At 42.5% G+C, this 21,771-nt stretch overlaps 1 protein-coding gene across 2 annotated transcripts in view; it reads left to right on the top strand.

The window, feature by feature from the left end:
* Positions 1-2,811: 2,811 nt before the first annotated feature.
* The window catches only part of LOC140906084 (sodium channel protein type 5 subunit alpha-like), a 90,816-nt gene continuing 71,856 nt past the window's right edge, over positions 2,812-21,771 (top strand). For both annotated transcript variants that reach the window (XM_073329592.1, XM_073329593.1), the window contains exons 1-8: positions 2,812-3,054; positions 4,810-4,928; positions 6,925-7,041; positions 9,543-9,671; positions 12,774-12,865; positions 13,795-14,016; positions 18,152-18,215; positions 20,111-20,252. In XM_073329592.1, the coding sequence (XP_073185693.1) occupies positions 2,812-3,054; positions 4,810-4,928; positions 6,925-7,041; positions 9,543-9,671; positions 12,774-12,865; positions 13,795-14,016; positions 18,152-18,215; positions 20,111-20,252 (1,128 nt within the window). The remainder of the gene's footprint in view (positions 3,055-4,809; positions 4,929-6,924; positions 7,042-9,542; positions 9,672-12,773; positions 12,866-13,794; positions 14,017-18,151; positions 18,216-20,110; positions 20,253-21,771) is intronic.

The raw sequence follows: 21,771 nt of genomic DNA, 5'->3' as shown, positions 1-21,771 counted from the left end.
TTTCACTTATCCTGGTACCAGGGATTTGTTTAGCCTGGAGCTAATATATCTATCTCCCACTACTTTTCTATAGCCATCTGGCCTTGCCCCATCACAATATATATATATTTTGAGATAGCATTCAAGGTATGGGTGAACTATGGATTTTACAGTGGCATTATGATATTTTCTGCTTTATTATCTATCCCTTTTCTAGCTGTTCCTATCATTCTGTTAGCTTTTTTGACTGCTGCACATTGAGCAGATGTTTTCAGAGAACTATCCATGATGACTTGAAAATTTCTTTCTTGAGTGGTAACAACAAATGTAGACCCCATAATTTTGTATGTATATTTGGGATTATGCTTTACAATGAGTTAAAGGTCCTTTCTGTTTTCCTCAGTATGATTTGATTTCCAATTTTTAAAGGATGTCGTTTTGTCTACCTACCCCTTTTACTCTATTGTTTACTATGATGGCATTTTTTGGTAGTCTTAGTGTTTTTTTATTTGAGGTATATCTATAATTTGAGCCACTGTTCTTGTGTTTTTAAAAAGCTTCCATGAAGCTTGCAAGCATTTCACTCAAGACTGTTCCTTTTAATTTCCATTAAGGTAGTCTTCTCAGTTTTGTGGAGTTCCCTGTAATAGTGTGCACTCACCGCTTAGTGTTTCTTGGTGGCCATGTCTGGTGATTTGCTGCCCTCATGTCTGATACGCCCCCTTCTTCCCATTGCTCACACTGCATCCCCTCTCATTCTCCAGACATACAGTGTTCCCTTTTTGTGATTCATCTGCTCCTTCTTCGTGTGTTGGCCCTCTGGCCAGATCATTATATGTTTTCCCCTTCCTGTGGTGACAAAATCCCACAGGATAAACCATCCCAGGCACTCTTCATATCGACTGCCCTGACTGTGCCACTTTCCCAGTCGCTGGGAGGGTAACCTAGGCCTACCCTCTACTCTGGTTTCCAGCCCAGGGATCCTCTACTCAGTGGCCAAGGTCTGCAATGTCCCACTTTGCTGCTGTTTCCTTGAATCTTTTCCCACACCTTCTCTCAGGCTTCCACCCCACCACCTTCTGTGTAAAGTCTTCCTACAGGGCTTGGATTCCTGCGGTTTCTACTCTCCTCCAATAGGTTTCCTCCTTTAAATATCTAATCCCTAGAGAGTGACTGCAGGCTTACTCACTACAGCCCTTTTTTGCTGTCATCTTCCTGGCTTTATACTGGCCTCTACTGTTCCTTTTCAGCTGGGCTCCATTATCAATCAGGGGTTACTTAGGCCACCTAATTCCCCTCAGATGTAGCCCAGCTACTTAACTGGCCCTTCTCACCCTCATTAACACTTTCCAGTCTAGTGTGGGGTGAACACCCCATCACATTCACCTTTTTGAAGTTAAATGCTACTGTGTTGGGTTTCTTTGGTATTTTTCTCCCTACAAGGATGTTAAATTAAATTACATTATGGTTGTGATGACCAAATGGTTCAGCTATATTCACCTCTTGGACCTGATTCTGTGTGCCACTGAGGACTAAATCAAGAATTGCCTCTCCCCTTGAGGGTTCCAGGACTAGCTGCTCCAAGAAGCCGTCATCCAGCAGGGCTCCTATTCTCGGCAGGCAGCTTAAGTTGCTTTTACATTTTTGCTTTGCATGCCCCTTTTACAGGAGCTGGAGATAGAACACTGGTATCAACTGGTTCCATGGCAGTTGGAGTTTGGCAGTTGAGCTCCAATGCTTAGTTCTTAGAATGGTGGACCCCTGCTGTCCATCCATTTGGGGGCAAGTGGAATCTTACTGATTGGAGGGAGGGGACAGCAAGGGGGAACTTCCAGGCTTCAAGAAAGGAATCTGTTATCTCCTTTTTCAAGAGAAGGAGTACTTGTGGCACCTTAGAGACTAACAAATTTATTTGAGCATAAGCTTTGGTGACCTACAGCTCACTGTAACTCACGAAAGCTTATGCTCAAATAAATTTGTTTGTCTCTAAGGTGCCACAAGTCCTCCTTTTCTTTTTGCGAATACTCTGAAACCTGTCATTTTTCAAGACAGCAAATTTGCTACTCTTTGATGGAATTAATGAAGAGAAAGAAACAAATGTGGCAGGGCACCTCCTCCGTTTCGCTGGGCTTAGCACTTCCTCCTCTTGCAGTGGGAGGGGGGTACTGGAGTAAATCACTCCGACTTTGCAGAGTGTTTGTTTTCTCATGTGGGATTTCTCTAGCCATATTTTCAAGGTTCAAGGAGTATTCCTCCATCAAACAAAAGAAACAAATTCACAACACAAAATAAAAGGGATATCTTTTCCTACCCCCCTCTTTGAGGGAGGGTGCTGCCTTGTAATTGGCTCTGGTGTGCAAGTCCTTCCCCTAAACAGGGAGGAAAGCAGCCTCTCACTCTGGAGAAGCCTCTCTCCCTGCTGCCACTGACCCTGCAGCAGCTTGTCTCTCCTCCCACTCTCTCACCAGAAGAGAGTTTTGTAAAGGTCTCCAGAAGCCCCTGATTGACCTGAGATAAACTCTTGTCAGTTTACAGGGGGAAAGGCTAAAATATCTGTCTTCCACCACTCTCTTACAGCTGTCCAGCCTGACTTTGTCACATAAGACATCTCATTTAATAAGTAATGCAAGTTCTGTTTGGTGGTGGTTGTTTTGTTTTGTTTCCCTAGGAGATTGACAGCTACAAAAGCATGTGCAGTTATAAGACAACTGCAAAGCCAACTGTGGTTGGTTGTATTTGACAGGTTTTTGGTAGTCACTTACGTTGATACCTTTTGTTAGCTGTTTCCACTACTAGGGATACAATCTATCACAGGAGGAAAAGGATGAAAAGATGGCTGACTTCTCACTACCATGTTCTAACAATTTCTGCAAGTTCACACGTGAATCCTTGGCTGCTATTGAGAAGCGAATCGCTGCCAAGAAGGAATGTGTAGGTCAGAAGCCTGAAGAGAAACCTCGGCCCCAGCTTGATTTGCAGGCTTTCCAGAAGCTGCCTGCTCTCTATGGAACTCCCCCTCAGGAGCTCATTGGGGAACCACTGGAGGATCTTGACCCTTACTACAGTGATCACAAGGTTAGAGCCATCAAAAAAGTTTGTTGTTTTAACTTTGCTTTATTAAGAAGTTCAGAGAAGAAATGCTAATGCCGAGGGGTATGATTTTTATGCCTCCTTGACCAGTTATCAGTAGAGAGCCTTTTCTGGTTTAGGGGTCAGAAAGCTAAATTTGGCAGTGCTTCCTTTGAATGATTATATTAAGATAGCTGTATTAAATCAGGTTATAATAAAACAGGTACCTAACATACTTGGAGTACTAAGTGATAATATAATAAAACCTTAACTTTATAATCTACTAATCAAACAGAATGAAATTAATCAGCACGAGGCATATGCATCACTTATTTTCTGCTTAAGCCGTCCAAATAGGGTTCAAGTGGGACTTTGGTGGTGTATGTTAGCCCTCTTCACAAAGATGAATTTCACCCACACTGAATATAACATGGGACACAATATAAAAATCTATTACTACACGATGACAGAAAACTGAGTTATTGGTTTATCTAAAGTATCTTGTAGCCTACTAGACCTATGTGTAGGCTGATCAAAGACACTACATTACATGTAGCCTCTCTCTAAAGGCTGCTAATAGTCAGAATCACTTAATACAGTCTATTTTCCTATGTTACAAAGTTTAATAAGGAAATACAGAAAATAAATATATATATTTTTACAAAACCACCAGTTCTTTGACAATGTTTTCTATAGAATATATTTTAGCCTTTAAAATATACATGAAATTCTGAGACTTGAACCCACGTCTCCCACACTCTGGTTAGAGACCTATCCCCCAAGCTAATGGGATGGGTTTCTCCAAGTCTTTCCTGTTGCAGTTGTTACATCTTGTATAAATAATTAAATATTCATTGGCACAGGGACTTGAGCCCCGGTCTCCCATATCCCCAGGTGAGTGCCAAACAACTGAGCAATAGAGTCAGTCTCTCTCTGATCCAAAGAATATTTAGTTATTTATTCAAAGTGGAAGACCTCCAACTGGAGAAATTGAGAAAGGGAAGAAGAGCGGGAAAGAAATTGAGAAAGGGAAGTATATCCCAGTTGTTAGGGCACTCCCCTTTTCCAGTTTTTAGCGGAAATTCCAGGGTCCCTGTTTTTTCAGAAATTCCACCCTGGACCTGAGAAACCTTCCCGATTAAAATTTCAGCAAAACCAAACCAAAACCATCTCTTTTGTGGGAAAAGTTTCAGGTTTGACAAATCAGTATTTTTTGATGAAAAACTTTTATTGAAAAATTCTGGACCAGTTCTAATGTCAATATTAGTGAATTCTGAGAAAGTGGTTCAGTAAATAAAGGTCCTGATCCTGCAAATGCTTACAGGCGTATGTAGATTGACTCTCACATGAGTTGTCCCATTTATGAATATTGACATGAGTAAAATGACTTCTTTGGACATTCTTTTTAAGACCAGGGCTAAAGAAGAAAGTTTCCTACTGAGATCTTTCAACTGATTAATTAATAGCCTAAATTTTCCTTGGGAAAAAAAGGACATGTAATGTGTTCTCCATAGTACACAATATTTCTTATTGATTCATTGAAAATTGTGTGGTATAAATATATAAGAAATCAAAAGGAATAGACAAGATTTACAAAAAAGTCTTTCAGTTTAAACAAACAAAGTGCAAGTCCAGACATCAGACTTTTGCGTATAATCTGCAGCTCTGGCCATAAATACAAACCATTAACATCCTCAATTCAATTTCTGTAAAAGTTTAATTTATTTAATATTATCTCTCATTTTTTTGTTTTCTTTAAAGACATTTATGGTACTGAACAAAGGAAAAACAATCTTCCGATTTACTGCCACACGTGCCTTGTGTATATTTAGTCCTTTTCATTCAATCAGAAGAGCAGTGATTAAAATTTTGGTTCACAAATATCCTTTCAGTTGGCTTTACTCATTCTATTTTTTAAATAATAATACAAGATAATGATAGTTATACTGTGCTTGTTATATTTTAGAACATATGTTGGCTCTAGCCTTTTTCTAAAAGCAATAATACATGTGCTCCAGATAGCGCACAGATAATTTTGAATTATTTTAGAAATGACTATTATTAGTATATGAAACTGGAAAGTACAGGGATAGATAGATCTGTACAGAGGAAGGATGGCCATGGAAACCAGGTAACAGAGGGCCCAATTCTGATCTCATTATACCTGTGTAAATTGGGAGTAATGTCATTAAAGTCAATGTGCTTGGTTCACTAGAATGTTTCACCAGTTTTACATTGTGAAGTTACACTGGAGTACCACAGTGATACTTAGACCCCAAAGAGGGCATGATCCTGCCACTGTACAGCTCTCAGAGTGCCACCAATCACATGGAGCCCTTCAAAGGTGTTATGAGCACCCTGAGGAGAAGTATGTTCTGTAATCCAAAGCCCACCCTAGCAGCAGGGGACAGGCTCCGATGGAGGGGTGCTGCATATGGCTCTGCAATGGTACAGGGAGGGTGATTTTTGTCTAGGGTCACCTCTCCAGCATGCTGAAGTGTGGTCGCTTGGGCTGGCAAGCCTAGTTCTCCAGCAGGGCTGCCTGCGTTCAGGTCCATGGTGCTTTTGGTGCAGCTGTTGAGTCTCTGGAGGTCCCTGTCTGAAAGGATGGCTCCTAAACTTGTAGCTGGTAGGCATAGGGGAATTTGAGGAGGGAAGATCTTCTGCACACAACCGTGCTTCCTGGATTGCATGTCCACAGAGAGTGTGGTGTCCCACCCCTTCTGCCCTCTGCCCACTCCTCCAGAGCTGGGTGCACATGGATCACATCTGTGATGTGGTGACTATATCTGCTTCGCTTTCTGCACCAGTTGCAAGTGGGGATCTGCTCCAGTGATGCCATTGAGCTGTGCTCAGCACTTTTGTAGATCCCGTGTGTGTGGTAGTGGAAACCCCTGGCACCGCTTTCAGGCTCACACCCATAATTACTACAGTGTAAAATCAGTGTCAGTGATATCAGAATCAGCTCTCTGGATTATGTTCCTGGCTTTTTCTTTGTGATCTTGGATGAGTGACTTAATCACTCTGTTTCTTCATCTGTAAAAAGGGCATAATGTAATACATGCCTCAGAGTTTCATGAGGAATTCACTTGTTATTACCTTTACTTTTATTGCATTAGTGCCCAAGGACACCAGCCAGAAGCAGTATAAACACATACAAAGTCATGGTTCCTGCCCTAGAGAGCTTATAATACAATTTAAGATGGAGACTCCACAAATGAGTGTAACAAATTATATGAGGGAAGAGGAAGGGTAGAAGGAGAGTAGTGCCAAGCAGTGATCTATTTTCTACACATATCTTTTTGAACAAAAGGTTTGTGTGTGAGGCAGGATGGTCTTGTGGCTAAGGCACTGACCTGGGGCATTGACATCTGGCTTCAATTCCCACCTGTCACAACTATCTGTGTCACCCTGGGCGAGTCACTTCAGCCCAGTTCCACAAAGCTACTTAGACTCCTAACTTCCACTGAAATCTAAATACTTTTGTGGATCTGGGGCCTTTATCTCTTTGCACATCAGTTTCTCATTTGTAAAATGAGGATAAAAATACATCCCTTTCCCCTCTCTTTGTCATTCTTACCTATTTAGACCATGAGCCCTTTGAGGTAGGAACTGTTTCTTACTAAGTTTTACATGTGATGCCTAGTGCAATGAAGTCCCAATCTTAGTTGCTTAGATGGAACTGTATTTTAAATAATGTTAATAATAGTGTATTATGAGGTGACATTAATTAAAATGAATAACATCAAATTGTATGACATGCTTAACAATTTTATTTTGAAGTCAAATATTAAATTCACAACTGTTAAAACACTTTGTGTAGTGACATTTTCTGATTATACAATAATGTTCTTTACCTTAACTCCTGTTACTTACATTGTTCACTATGTTTATTATGTGCACTATTTTAACCAATTGTGTCTTCATGGCTATATCAGAGACTCCTGGGAAGTCTAAGTCACCTGAATCTCCTGTATGGAACAAGTATGTTGAGTAAGTATTTCTGTAGGAATTTATTTTTCCTAATTCTCTAGTTCTAATTAGTTAATTGGCCTAATCTTGTAGTCCTCTCACAAGGTAATGTCATATTGGGGTCAGTAGGAATTTTGCTTGTGTTAGACCTTCAGGATTATTGCTTTGTGGAAATAGGGCCATCATCTATTTTCACTTGCTCCATTGTCAATCCAGAGTAACTCATTGGAGAGCAGAATCTGAGCCATGAAGGAAAAAAAAGTGCTAAATTTCTTTTATTGTTTACCTTTCCTCCACCTTTCATTGCTCTAAGCCCTGAAGTCCTTCCTCAGTTTTTACTCAATGCTTACCCAGACAAGTCTCCCACCAATGTCAATATTGAATAAGGATTTCAAGAAGTTGTCCTTTGTCTTTTTAAAATTCTTTCAGTAATGTTGATTTGTGCACTATTTGCTCTAGTAAAATATTCTGTTAGATGCTTTTTGCTTTTGGAACTCTGTCAGTAAGTAAGGCCCTTGTCTTCAGCATTGCCAATTCTCGCAATTTTATCACTTTCACTAAATAGCACAATATTTAGTATTTTGTCTTAAAGCCCCAGCTTCTGGAGTCATGTTAAAACCTGAAAATCTCAGATTTCAGAAAAAAGGTACAATTCTAGCCCTCACAGTTGTAGAGGAAAACTTGAAAATGTGAACCCTAATGGCCTCAACAACAGAAGGCAAAGAAAAAGAACCCCAAATGTATTATTTCTAAAACATCATTATTTTTAGGCCAGTCGTGTGACTTTTTCGGGCCTTGCTTATGAGTTTTGAGCACTTGCTGCTGGCAATCCTGTAATGAACTCTATGTAGCTGGATCCCTGCACCTGCACAGATCCCATTAACATCACTGCATCTCCTGCTCTTTTGGAGCACATTGCAGGATCAGCATCTAAATTAACAACTTTCAGTCTATCACAGGGGTGGGCAAACATTTTGGCTTGAGGGCCACATCTGGGTGGGGAAATTGCATGTAGGGCCATGAATGTAGGGCTGGGGCAGGGGATTGGGGTGCAGGAGGGAGTGCGGGGTGTGCAGGAAGGGGCTCGGGGCAAGGGGTTGTGGCACAGGAGGGGTGCGAGTGTACACAGGGGCTCAGGGCACGGGGTTGGGGTGCAGGAGGGGTGCAAGATATGGTGGGGTTGGGGTGCAGGAAGAGTGCGGGGTGTGCCAGGGGGCTCAGGACAGGGGGTTGGGGTGCAGGGTGCAGGAGAGGTTTGGGGTGCAGGCTCTGGCCCGACGCCGCTTACCTGGAGCGGCTCTGGGGTGGTAGCGGTGCACACCAGGGCCAGGGCAGGCTCCCTGCCTGCCTGCCCTGGCCCTGGACCCGGACCCATGCCACTCTGGGAATTAGCCTGCACAAACATCCCTGTGGCCCCTGGCGGAGGGGGGCAGAGGGCTCTGTGCACTGCCCTTGCCTGTAGGTACCTCCCCAAAGCTCCCATTGGCTGGGAATGGAGAACCACGGCCAATGGGAGCTTAGGGGGGAGGTACCCACAGGCAAGGGCAGATCACAGAGCCCTCTGCCCCCCTCCCCCAGGGGCCGCAGGGACATGGTGCTGGCCGCTTCCCGGAGCAGCGCAGGGCTCATGGCACCACGGAGGTGGCAATCCTGTGGGCCGGATCCAAAGCTCTGAGGTTCCAGATCTGGCCCGCATGCCATAATTTGCCCACCCCTAGTCTATCAGCTCATCCACTTTGCTAACTGTAATATCTGAATAAAATTGTGGCATGATTTTAATATGCATCTCCATTTGTAATAGTGTGGCTCCCTAAGTTTCTATGTAAGGGAGTCAGAATTTAGACAGAATATTATATGCTGTGAGAATTGAAAATGCTGTTTGAATGAATTCAGACAGTATTTTCAGAATATTTTTTCTCAGTGAAAAGGGCTACATTACTGTTAAATAATTTCTGAACATATTTTCTGTGTATCAGATGCTTTTAGAATCCCCGCAGGAGACCTCGTTCTTGCTGAAGTGACAAGTGCACTCAGAAAAGCCAGCAGAGCATTTACTGACAATTTCCATTTAAAACAATGCTGCCTTTAAAATGAAGATCCTGTTACCAGATTCACAAACTGACCAACATACAGCTATTTTGGCACATTGACAAGTGATTATATGAATTACGTTCACAAATTTTAAAAGTGGCCTGTGATTTTGGTTACCTCAAATTTGGATTGCCCAAACCGAGACACCTTAAAATTTTAGCAAAGAAAACTGTCAGAGGTAAGTCAATATGCTGCAGACACAGATGTTGGTAACTGAATCCAGACTGCTGTCAGCTAATATCTCAAATTGCCTATGAGATAGATCCTGATCGAACACCCATCGAAACCGATGGAGCCTTTCCATTATCGTCAGCGGGGCCATTGGACTAGCTCCTGGGGGCTCTAAGGCAGCTCACAGAGTGCGTACGCTGAATGTGCCTCCTCCATTAATTGCTAATGTTCTCGCATTTCTTGAACACTTTACTCCCCAGGTACACTTTCACTGGCATTTACACTTTTGAATCATTGATAAAAATATTGGCAAGAGGATTCTGTCTGAATGAATTCACTTTCCTTCGAGATCCATGGAACTGGTTGGATTTCAGTGTCATTGTTCTGGCGTAAGTAAGAGTGTATATATATATTAAGGACAGGTGTGAAAGTAAGTCGAGTGACTTACCGGTACTCTGGGGCCAGCTCTGGCCCCCAGAAGGGGCGGGGCCTAGGGCGGAAGAGGCGGGGTTGAGGGGGTCAGAGCCAGCCCCAGCCCATCCTGTCAGGTAAGTGCCCCCCCCCACCGGGGTAGCAGCAGCAGCCCAGGGCTCCAGGGGCTATTTAAAGGGCCCAGGGCTCCCCTCTTCTACCTCCCTGGCCCTTTAAAGAGCTGCCGGAGCCCTGGGGAAGCAGCGGGGCTCCAGCGGCTATTTAAAGGACCGGGGCGGCAGAAGCAGCTGGAGCCCTGGCCCTTTAAATAGCCCCTGGAGCCCCTGCTACCCCAGGGCTCTGGGGGCTATTTAAAGGGTCCGCGGCTCCCCTGCTTCTACCGCTCTGGACCTTTAAATAGCCGCTGGAGCCCTGGAGTAGCTGCAGTGGGGCTCCAGCGGCTATTTAAAGGGCCTGGGCCCTTTAAATAGCTGCTGGAGCCCTGCAGCCACTACCCCAGGGCTCCAGCAGCGGGGCTCTAGAGGCAATTTAAAGGGTCTAGGTCTCCAGCCACTGCTGGGAGCCCCAGGCCCTTTAAATTGCCCCCTGGGGAAGCCGGGCTGCCCCTGTACGGTGCACCGGCTCTTACCGGTATGCTGTACTGGGGCGTACCGGCTTACTTTCACATCTGATTAAGGGATATCATGCCATTAAAGTATTTTTGCTTGTTTTGATTTTTTCCTCTAACTTTTCACTGAAGTGGCTAAATTGTTCTACTTTGCACCCACGACACAAAATCATTTTAAGGAACAATAACTGTATCTGGAAAAGCTATCTAGTGCTCCTGAATCCCCTTCGTTGTAGGGTGTAGAGGATAGCAACAGTATACCAATCCCTCAAAAAAGGATAAAAGGGACTGTACAGAGGGCAAAGACAGCAGTAAGATATGCTGTATTCCATCACATAGAAACCAGCAACCCCTTTATTTGAAATAGGAAAAGGATCTGACCTGACAGGCAGTGAGATTTAATATCTGTAGTGTCATGAAGTGTGTGTGTGTGTGTGTGTGAATGCATGTGTATGAAGGCACTATGGCCACGTACGTACAGACACCATTGTAGTCAGTGAATCAAATCTGGGATTTTGTCACCAGAAACACAATTTGAGCTTGAACTACTGAAGTTAGAAAGCTATTACAGTGGCAGCCACAAGAGGGAAATAAAATCAAACCCATTAAGCCACTGTATTATATACTCTTCCGACTGTTACACAAGCATGTCAAGAATATTTGCAATCCACAGCTCAAGACTCACAGGGGATATACATTTTTATGTTAGCTTCCTTTCAAATATAAGTACCAACCAGAGGTAGAACCTGTTAGTCCAGGTTTTATTTGATTACTCCAAACATTCCAGAGTGTTGTGAGTTCCAAAGATACTGGGTCTTTTAAAAACAACAAGGAGTCCGGTGGCACTGTAAAGACTAACAGATTTATTTGGGTATAAGCTTCTGTGGGTAAAAAACCCACTTCTTCAGATGCATGGAAGAAGTGCATGTCTCCATGCACCTGAAGGAGTGGGGTTTTTACCCACGAAAGCTTATGCCCAAATAAATCTGTTAGTCTTTAAGGTGCCCAAATAAATCTGTTGTTTTTGTGGATACAGACTAACACGGCTACCCCCTGATACTGGGTCTTTTAGTTCCTTCTGTCTTGGTTTCTTTTTATCACAGTAAGTCAATAAACAGGCAATACTATCATCCATAGCATTTCCAAATATTTCATTGTAGTAGATAGTACGAAGTGTACTCCATACCAACAGTGGCTGGAGCTACTCCCTACAGTGTTCCACTGAGCTGTCTGCACGGACAGCTTCTCACTCACTGTGCTCCCAGTGGCAGCACACTGACTGCAGCCCAGTCAATGAAGAGGAGATGAGGAACTTCCTACCACACACATATATATTTCAATATATATATTGAAACACATATATATTTCAATATAGTTGAATATATTCTGAACTTACACAAAAAGAAAAGGAGTACTTGTGGCACCTTAGAGACTAAACACAGCCATGGACTTTAGAGTTCCATCTTATCCAAAGGTCCCTTTTTGTTACTAGTTCACGTGGCACTATTGTTCTAAGGAAAAGAATATCAAAATGATACCATTAAAGGAAGAAAGAAATGTGGAGTTACACGTGCCTCTGTTAGTGTGTGTATGTGAAGCTTTGCTGTGGTCTTTTCCATCTTTGCTCCAAAAAAACCAGATTGCATGTAAAATAAACTAGGAGAAACATTCTGAGTCACCTCATTAATATCTCTGCCCGTGAAGTCGTGACTCGCTCAAAGTCTCACCCCTGACCTCCTGCTTGGCCAAAAGAACTGTGTGTGTGTGTGTCTGTCTGTGTCTGTATGTGTGCCTGCGTGTGTGTGTGGGGCGGGGGGAGGAAGGGCTAATATCAGATAGAGCTGAGAAGCAGAGAAGAGGAAAGGTTGTAGTTGATAGCTATTGGGGACTCTGTGTTATGGGAGGATGTTAGGCTTCTTTTGTGGAATGGGGCTATTTGGGGGGAGAACTGATTGGTTTGCATTATGGGAATATGGAATACAGTTCTAAAGGATAGATTTGATTCATTTTGTTTTAGTGAGGAAAATAGACTGATTTTTTTTTTTAGGAGGTAGGCCTGTGGCACAGGGGGAATTGAGAGCTTTATTGTGGGGTTAGGGAGGAGGCATACTTTGAAGTTTTACTTGAGGATCTGGTCAAAAAGAAATTATTTTCTTCTTCCTCAGCTTGAAATACATAATTTTGAATAATTTCTGTATTATTTTAGTTTAAATTTAAAAGTGTATTGTAGGAAGTTGGCAACATGCATAATCAAGCACTACCATGTAAATAGTTTCTATTGAAGTAACCAAGAAATAGATTTATAACACTTAGGATGAGAACTTGACATGCGGTTTACTAATGCACAAGATATTATATACTCAGAAGGGTTAGCAGTTGGGAAAACGCATATAAAGTAGTTGCTTTGTTCATTCAATTCAATAGCATGTTGTGTCACGTCTTGATTTTACAGATATGCAGGGGCGTTTAGTGATCTAGGCAGTGTTTCAGTCCTTCGCACATTCAGGGTTCTGAGAGCTTTAAAAACTATTTCAATAGTCCCAGGTAAGAAGCCCAGATCTTTGAATATTTTCTGCCAACTACAAGTGATTTTCTCCTCCAACTACTTCATTATTGGTTTGTTTGTTTTTTTCAGGTCTTTTGTCTTTTTTTATCTGTATAACTTTCAGCTGCTACAGATACCACTGAATTTGTGGGCATGGATGGTGTCTCAGGATTGTTGGCCCAGTCATTTAAGCACTGGAAACAATTTGCCATCTAATTTATTTTGTTTATTTATGTCTTTGAGGATTTTGTTTGATCTTTATAATGACTATTACACAAAAAGCCCTTCTAATTGTTCTTGTTTATCATTGTTTTGACTGTGCAATGTCAATACATCAACAGACTTGTGCTTTATAATTAATATTTATTATTATTGGTTCAGATCCTATTCAGTTTTTACTTATTCCTTAATCAGGAAAGTCAATTAGGTATTGCCTGATTAAGGAAGGGCTGTCTAAAACTTGAATAAGGTTGATGAATTTGGTCCATTGGTCTCTTTCTGGTCCGTCTGTATTATTTTCTGTATGTCTCTAGTGTTCACAGGTCCTCCCTAGGTAGCATCACTGTAAATTTTATTAGCATGATGCTTATTCCACTTTCTAGATTATGAAAGACAAACTATCCTGATCCTTGCATGGAAGAGGGTGCAATACATGGGGGAAGAACATAAGAAGTCTTCTGCCCTCCAGACAACTTGCTTTCCCTGCAAAAGTGCTAGGGATAAATGTGTGTAGGGGAAAAAACTACATTTCTCATGTTGATCACTTCTCTCTCATCTGGGCTTTGCTTGTATTGCAAAGATGCATGTAACACTGGCCTAGTAAATATGAAACGATGGCTGCTGTATCTTGTTTTAAATCTCAAAAAAATGGTATATTGTATGTGTATCAGTTTCTCAGTCCATACACTGTTGAATTTTATCTCTCTAGGACTGAAGGTCATTGTAGGTGCACTGATCCAGTCTGTTAAGAAACTTACTGATGTGATGATCCTGACTGTTTTCTGCTTGAGTGTCTTTGCCCTCATAGGCCTCCAGCTCTTTAAGGGCAATTTGAGACATAAGTGTGTCAGGGATTTTAACTACACCAACGGAACTATTACTTCAGATGATAAGTCATGGGACTCCTTTGACTTGTTTACTAATGATTCAGGTAAACTGTCCTCTTATTTCTTTTTAAAATGGTAGTATATATATGGAGAATCCTGCCCTGCAAATGATATTGAAAATACCAATGAACTGCTACCACAACACATTAGTCATCAAAATGCAAGAGCAGTTTGCAAATGTCCTGGGATAATTTCTTCTATTCATGATACAATTCTGTCTCTCTCTCTCTTCCCCCCACTCCCCATCAAAAGTATTGGAAATAATGTTCCCAACGTTTCTGATAATATTCATCTGTGTTTCCCAGTATGATAGCATAATAACTGAAATGCACATTAGCTCATTCTTTGATGTAATTCCCAGAAGTTCTGCCCTGTACAGTGTGCTGAACAGTTATAATTATTCAGAAAACTGTATGTTTAAGTAGGCTACACATTTATGTGTTCTGAAGTGGACTGAACAGTTTTATTAAAGATTCAGCTAAATTGCTTGCTTTTTTCCTTGAAATACATTCTATATTTCTTTATTCCATATGTATGTCATGACCACAGTTAGTGCTGAAAGTATGGATGAGAACAGAGGTATGTGAAAACACATCAAAGCATTCTCAGAGGACAGGCACTAGTTAGATGCACCAAGGGAAGAAAGAGGTTTATGCAGAAGAAATACCCCAAAATACACAAGAGGAACCATACCAGAAAAAATGTTTGCATGTGTGATGGGTTCCCCCCAGGGTGCCACTTGGAGCTGGGGTACCACTGAGCCCTCTGACTCACCAGCTTGGGCTCCCTCTCACACTGTGTTGCTGTGTCAAGCTGCAGAGTCCTCCAAGCTTGCACTTTCACTTTCACACAGGTAGGGACACACCCAGCTGCAGTTACATGCAGGCTCTCTAACCACCAGCCTCCTACCTAGGACCCCAGAGCAATACTGTCCTGCACTGGTCAAAATCTGGCCAGTATATGGATTTAATACCTGGTCCGCCTGATATTTCAATGTGAAGAGGACCATACACACTTGTGATAACCAAGCTGAGATTTTCCCCAGACACTTTAAAAAGACACACTCATTTGTATTAAAACATAAAATAAGTTTATTAACTACAAAAGGGTAGATTTTAAGTGATTATAAGTGATAGCAAACAGATCAAAGCAGATTACCTAGTAAATAAACAAAACTGCAAACTGAGCTTAACATACTAGATACATAGAATATGAATTAGTAAATTCTCACCCTGAGTGATAAACATGCTGGTAGATTCTTAATGTACAAGCTGTCTTTGCTTTGCAACTTGGGTTTCCCAGGTTTGCATTCACAGGCTAGAAATCCCTTTAGCCTGGGACCATCAGTTCCCCCAGTTCAGTCTTTGTTCTTCAGGTGTTTCCAGGTGTGTTGTTTTAGGGAGAGTGAGGTACCATCATGATGTCAGTTCCCTCTTTTATATCTTCTTCCCACTTGCTGGAAAGCTCTTTTGCTGTGACCTGGGTCAAACAGTTCCCATTGTGTAATGCTATCTGTGAGAGGTTTCTATGGTACACAGTTCCTGGAGTAAGCCTTGTGCTTGTGTGCTTTTCCTCAATGAGCCATGAACATTGTTTCATCTTTTTACTGTTGTACCTGAAAGGCTACTTGTGTGTGTTTTCAACCTCACATCATTTTTCAGTAACACATACATAGCCAAACTTCATAACTTCACATAGGATGATAGCACATACAATCCAATGAGATATTAATGTCTAGCACAGGGGTGGGCAAATGTTTTGGCCTGAGGGCCACATCTGGGTGAGGAAATTGCATGCAGGGCCATGAATGTAGGACTGGGGCAGGGGGTTCAGGTGTGGGAGGGAGTGTGGTGTGCAGGAAGGGACTCAGGGCAAGGGGTTGGGGTACAGGAGGGGTGCAGGGTGTATGAGGGGGCTTAGGGCAGGGGGTTAGGGTGCAGGAGTGGGTGCGGAGTATGGCAGGGGGCTCAGGGTGGGGGGTTGGGGTGCGGGAGGGGTGCAGAGTGTGTGGGGGACTCAGAGCAGGGGGTTGGGGGTTCAGGGCAGGGGTTGGGGTGCAGGAGGGATGCAGGGTGTGGCAGGGGGCTCAGGGCAGGGGGTTGGGGTGCAGGAGGGGTGCGGCAGGGGACTCAGTGCAGAGGGTTGGGGCGCTTACCTGGAGTGGCTCCGTGGTGGCAGTGGCATACAGTGGGACTAAGGCAGGCTCCCTGCCTGCCCTGGCCCCACGCCGCTCCTGGAAGTGGCCAGCACCACGTCCCTGTGGCCCGAGGTACCTCTCCCAGCAGTTCACCTTCTAGATCTGCAGAACACTCTGGCAGATAATTTGAGAAGACATTTCTCATCAGATCATGAGTGGACAAAGACTGTGATTCACACATTTTTCCAGGAATGGGACCATCCTTCAATACATCTGTTTGTGACAGAAAAAACCAAGTATCTCACCTTTTGTTCCAGACGGTTTCAGAGCCCACGATCCGTCAGATACATTCCTCATGCGGTGATCCTTGACACTGATGTACGCTTACTCACCATTTCTTTTAATTCCCAGGGTACACAGGAAAATCGAGCAAGATGCTGACAGGGTCATCTTGATAGCTACCACTAGGCCAACATCGGTTTATTACTCCAAGCCCCTTACCTGTAACACCAGACTTGATATCCCAGGACACTGGGAGCATCCTTCATCCGAACCCATCCCCCCTCCATCTCACTGTCCAGAGACAGTCCGACTTGTTTTTCAGATATCAAGACTATTCTGATAAATAGTAGGAAAGATTCCACCAGAGAAGCCTACACGGCTAAGTGGAAAAAATTTACAACTAGGTACATACAATACCCAGTTACATCCTGTTAACATACAGCTATCTACTATCTTGGACTATTTACAATATCTAAAGAAATCTGGACTTTCAATTATTTCTGTTAAAGTATGCCTTACAGCCACCACTTCATATCATTCTCCTATTGAAGTCTGTACAGTCTCTTCCTACCATACTATGTCTGAATTCCTCAGAGACCTAACTAGGATTTTCCCTCTCCCTGGACCTCAACACAGTGTTTGCAGGTCTAATGGACCCTCCATTTGAACCCCTAGCAACATGTTCACTATTAAACTTATCTATGACACCTCCTTTATGGTAGCAATTGCATCAACTAGGAGAACTGGGGAAATACAGAGATTCATGACAGGAAGTCTGTATTCAGTTTTTCATATTTCTAAGGTATCTCTTACACCAAACTCCAAGTCCCTGTCCAAGGTAGTTTCAGACTTCTGTTTAAATGAATAATATTGGTCATCTACCAATATTCTTTCCCAAACCACATTTCTAATCAGAGAGAATTCAGATTGCATACCCTCAATGTTTGTAGGTCCCTAGCCTTTTATCTGCAAAGGACTAAACCCTTCAGAGCTTCCCTGAGACAGTCTATATCATTTGTTGAGACAATGAAGGGCCAATCATTTTCTGCCCAGAGATTATCTAAAGAGGCTTCCTTGCAAACCATCTCCATTTTGGGTATGTTTAAATCAGCTCCTCGAGGTTCAGCATAGACTATTACCAAGCATTTTTCCGTAATGGAAGCATTCAAGTTGGACACTTCTTTTCGCAGATTGCTGCAATCTCTATTTAGATAGACTCTGAGCACCTACCTCGTCATATCTGATCACTGCTTGGGAGTTATCAAGAATGCAATATATATATATATATATAGAGAGAGAGAGAGAACAATTCAAAGACAGAAAAATTACTTACCTATACAGTAACTGGAATTCTTCGAGATATGTTGCCCATATATATGTATTCCATGACCTGCCCTTGTTCCCCACAACTATAGAGTCCTGTTATATATGGATTCTGCAGTGGCAAAGGAACTGAGTGGCAGTTGGGCATGCACCATGTTTTTATGCCCTTAGTATGGAAGCATAAGGACATTCAGGGTACATGCAGGGACACAATGGACATTGCTGGCCAAAAGATTCTAATCTCTAGTGCATAGGGTGCATCGAGTGGAAAGAACAACAACATCTTAAAGAACTCCAGCTACTCTACACATGAATAACTATTTTTAATAATCAAATGCCAATTTTATCTGTGTGTGTGTGTATTACAATTCATATTCATCTAGTGGGTTGATGTTTAAAAGTATTTTTGATTTACTCTGCTTTCATTTTTATTGTAGAAAATGTTCTCAAGAAGAATGGCACCAGTGATAGCTTGTTGTGTGGCAATGGCTCAGATGCTGGGTAAGTGCAATCTACAATCTTTCTTGATTCTTTTCTTTCTTTGCTCCATATCTTTTGGCTTAACTCAGTCCACCAGTGACTAATGTAAAAAAGCAGATTTCAGGTTCCTAACAACAACAGTAATTGGAAGAAGGATAATGAAAATATATACAAATAATAAAACAGTTTAATGAAGGATAGGGGATAAAGTTCAACCCTGTGGTTTCCTTACTCAGGTCTAAATTATTTCCAGGCCTCCTGGCAGATGTTCTTGCAATTACTTTAACTTTCTTCTCAGGAATGCATTTAATATACCTTTCCATTTAGTGAATTATATTTTAAGAGAATGAGCTGTGGAGAAGGAAGAAGGATTAACTTCAGTGTTTCTAATAAGGATGGGTGCATCATTTCAGACATAAAAAATCTAACCCAAACGTTTCCCCTCCCCAGTGGTGTAGGAAGAGAAGACTGAGAAAAAGGCTAGGGAGTTTCAGATGCGAGTGGGCTTGTGAACCCAAGGCTTCACCTATTCCCTGCCTGCTTTCAAGGCCTGAGTATGGCAGGGGAAAGTACCAAACATGTAGCCCCAGATTCCTTCTCTACCCAGTGCCCTGTCCCTGCAGTTGAGATACAGGAAGGCTGTGCAAGAGAGTTTCGGGAGTGAGGATCTTTATTCCCCTTTTGTTTTTGTGTGGCTGAATAAGCCTGGGCCACAGTCTGGCAAGTGCTCTGCTCTGTGAAAGACACAGAAAAGTCAGCCTCTGCCTTGAAGGTCTTATAATTCACAATCAAAAAATCATCTTAGCTCACAGTGCCAGAAATAGATGTAGAGATCGATCCTCTAAACAGTTACTCCTGCACCCATATTCCCTTTGATTTCAGTCAGACTATGTTTTAAGACAGGATACACTGGAAGACTCAGAGAAAGTGTTAATTTAGAATAGGAAATATTATATAGAATACACACACACATACATACATATACATAATTAAAAATGCACTTGTGTGCATCTGTTTTTGTATTACTGTCTCTACCCTTCCACTCTGTGTCCCTCTTCCCCACCAAACTATCGCAGGGCTTTGGAGAACATTTGCATAGCATGGGATACTGTTTGCAGGTCTCACAGAAGAAGTGAGTCCCTATATTTGAGTTTCAATATAGTTGAATATATTCTGAACTTACACAAAAAGAAAAGGAGTACTTGTGGCACCTTAGAGACTAACTAATTTATTTGATCATAGGCTTTTGTGAGCTACAGCTCACTTCATCGGATGCATAAAAGTGGAAAATGCAGTGAGGATGTTTTTATACACACAGACCATGAAAAAATGGGTGTTTATCACTTCAAAAGGTTTTCTCCCCCCACCCCACTCTCCTGCTGGTAATAGCTTATCTAAAGTGATCACTCTCCTTACAATGTGTATGATAATCAAGGTGGGCCATTTCATACACATTGTAAGGAGAGTGATTACTTTAGATAAGCTATTACCAGCAGGAGAGTGGGGTGGGGGGAGAGAAAACCTGGATTTGTGCTGGAAATGGCCCACCTTGATTATCATACACATTGTAAGGAGAGTGATCACTTTAGATAAGCTATTACCAGCAGGAGAGTGGGGTGGGGGGAGAAAACCTTTTAAAGTGATAAACACCCATTTTTTCATGGTCTGTGTGTATAAAAATATCTTCACTGCATTTTCCACTTTTATGCATTCGATGAAGTGAGCTGTAGCTCACGAAAGCTTATGCTCAAATAAATGTGTTAGTCTCTAAGGTGCCACAAGTACTCATTTTCTTTTTGTGAATACAGACTAACACGGCTGCTACTCTGAAACCTGAACTTACACATGAATTGAAGCTGCTTCCCTTTAAATTTGCACATTTTAAGCTTTCATCACTTTTCTGTTATCATCTGTAGCACCTGTCCAGATAAATATATATGTCTCAAAGTCGGGGAAAATCCTGATTATGGTTACACAAGTTTTGATACATTTGGCTGGGCATTTCTTTCCTTGTTCCGCCTGATGACACAGGATTACTGGGAGCGTCTCTATCAACAGGTATAAGATTTACTTATTTCAAATACAGTAACTCCTCACTTAAAGTCATCCCGGTTAACGTTGTTTCGTTGTTACATTGCTGATCAATTAGGGAACATGCTCGTTTAAAGTTGCGCAGTGCTCCCCTATAACGTTGTTTGGCAGCCGCCTGCTTTGCCCACTGCTTGCAGGAAGAGCAGCCTGTCGGAGCTAGCTGGTAGGGGCTTGGAACTAGGGTGGACCAGCAGCTCCCCTATTAGCTCCCTGCTCCCCTAAGTTCCCTGTGCGGCAGCAGCCCAGCAGGTTGTCAATTGCTGGGCAGTAAAGCTGTCCCTCTCACCACTGCCATGTGCTGCTCCTGCCATCTGCCTTGGAGCTGCTCCCGGGAGCCTCCTGCTTGCTGTGCAGGGGAGGGGAAAAGGGGTGCTAATGTCAGGATGTCCCCCCCCCCCGCTTCTGTATCTTATCTCCACAGAGGAGGGGGGGCACCACAGGGTTTAGGACGGAGGGAGCTTGCTGGCAGCAGCTGCTCTCGCAACTTGCTAATCTACTTAAAGAGGAAATGTACTTAGAGTGGGGTCAGCGTACTTTAAGGCGCAATGTGTGTGTCTCTCTCACACACATGGTGTATGTCTCTGTCTCTCTCTGCCATGCTGTCTCCCCTCCCTGCATTCGTGCTGCCTTGTAGAGTGTGAGGCTACATTAACAACATGTTAACCCTTGAGGGCTCAGCTGATTGCTAGTTCATCATTTAGCAGTAAGGCATTCCCTGGGAAATATCCCACCCTCTACCACCCTCTGACTCCACCATCTCAACCAAGCTTCACAACCATCATTGCTGTGTACAGTATTAAATTGTTTATTTAAAACTTATACTGTGTATACGTGTGTGTATATATATATATATATATATAGTCTTTTGTCTGGCGAAAAAAAATTTCCCTGGAGCCTTAACCCCCTCTATTTACATTAATTCTTATGGGGAAATTGGATTCACTTAACATCATTTAGCTTAAAGTAGCATTTTTCAGGAACATAACTACAATGGTAACTGAGGAGTTACTGTACTAAGTAAAGCAGTAACCTAACTGGATAAATGTATAAAGTATTTAAAATTTAAAGAGAGAAAAAGAAGTTCTCCTTCAAGTGATTGTGCACATTTACATGCCACTATAGATGTGTGCGCGCCCAGTGCCCTCAAGTCAGAGACTTTTGCCGGTAATACCATTAGGTGGCACATGAACCCCTACTCCCCTCATGCTATCAGGGGGGGCATAAAGGGTGTGACTGCTGTTTCTCTCTCAGTTCCTTTTAACTGCCCAAGGTGACAGTTGGAGCTCCCCATTGCTTTGGTTCAGTTAACCATCTTTCTGAGTCTTAGTATATATAGTTAGTTAGTGTCTTAATAGTTTAATAGTTCAGTTAGTTAGTCATTGTAGTTTTACAAGTTCCTGGGAGATTTTTTATAAAAATTCCCCAGAATTTAATCAGTGTGCAAGGTGTAGGGCTGTTTTTCCTGTCTTGGATAGGCACATCAGTT

Source organism: Lepidochelys kempii, chromosome 2 (genome assembly GCF_965140265.1).
Source record: "Lepidochelys kempii isolate rLepKem1 chromosome 2, rLepKem1.hap2, whole genome shotgun sequence".
Lineage (NCBI taxonomy): Eukaryota > Metazoa > Chordata > Testudines > Cheloniidae > Lepidochelys > Lepidochelys kempii.
The sequence above is the reverse complement of the archived record's forward strand: the minus strand, read 5'-3'. Positions and strand labels throughout refer to the sequence as shown.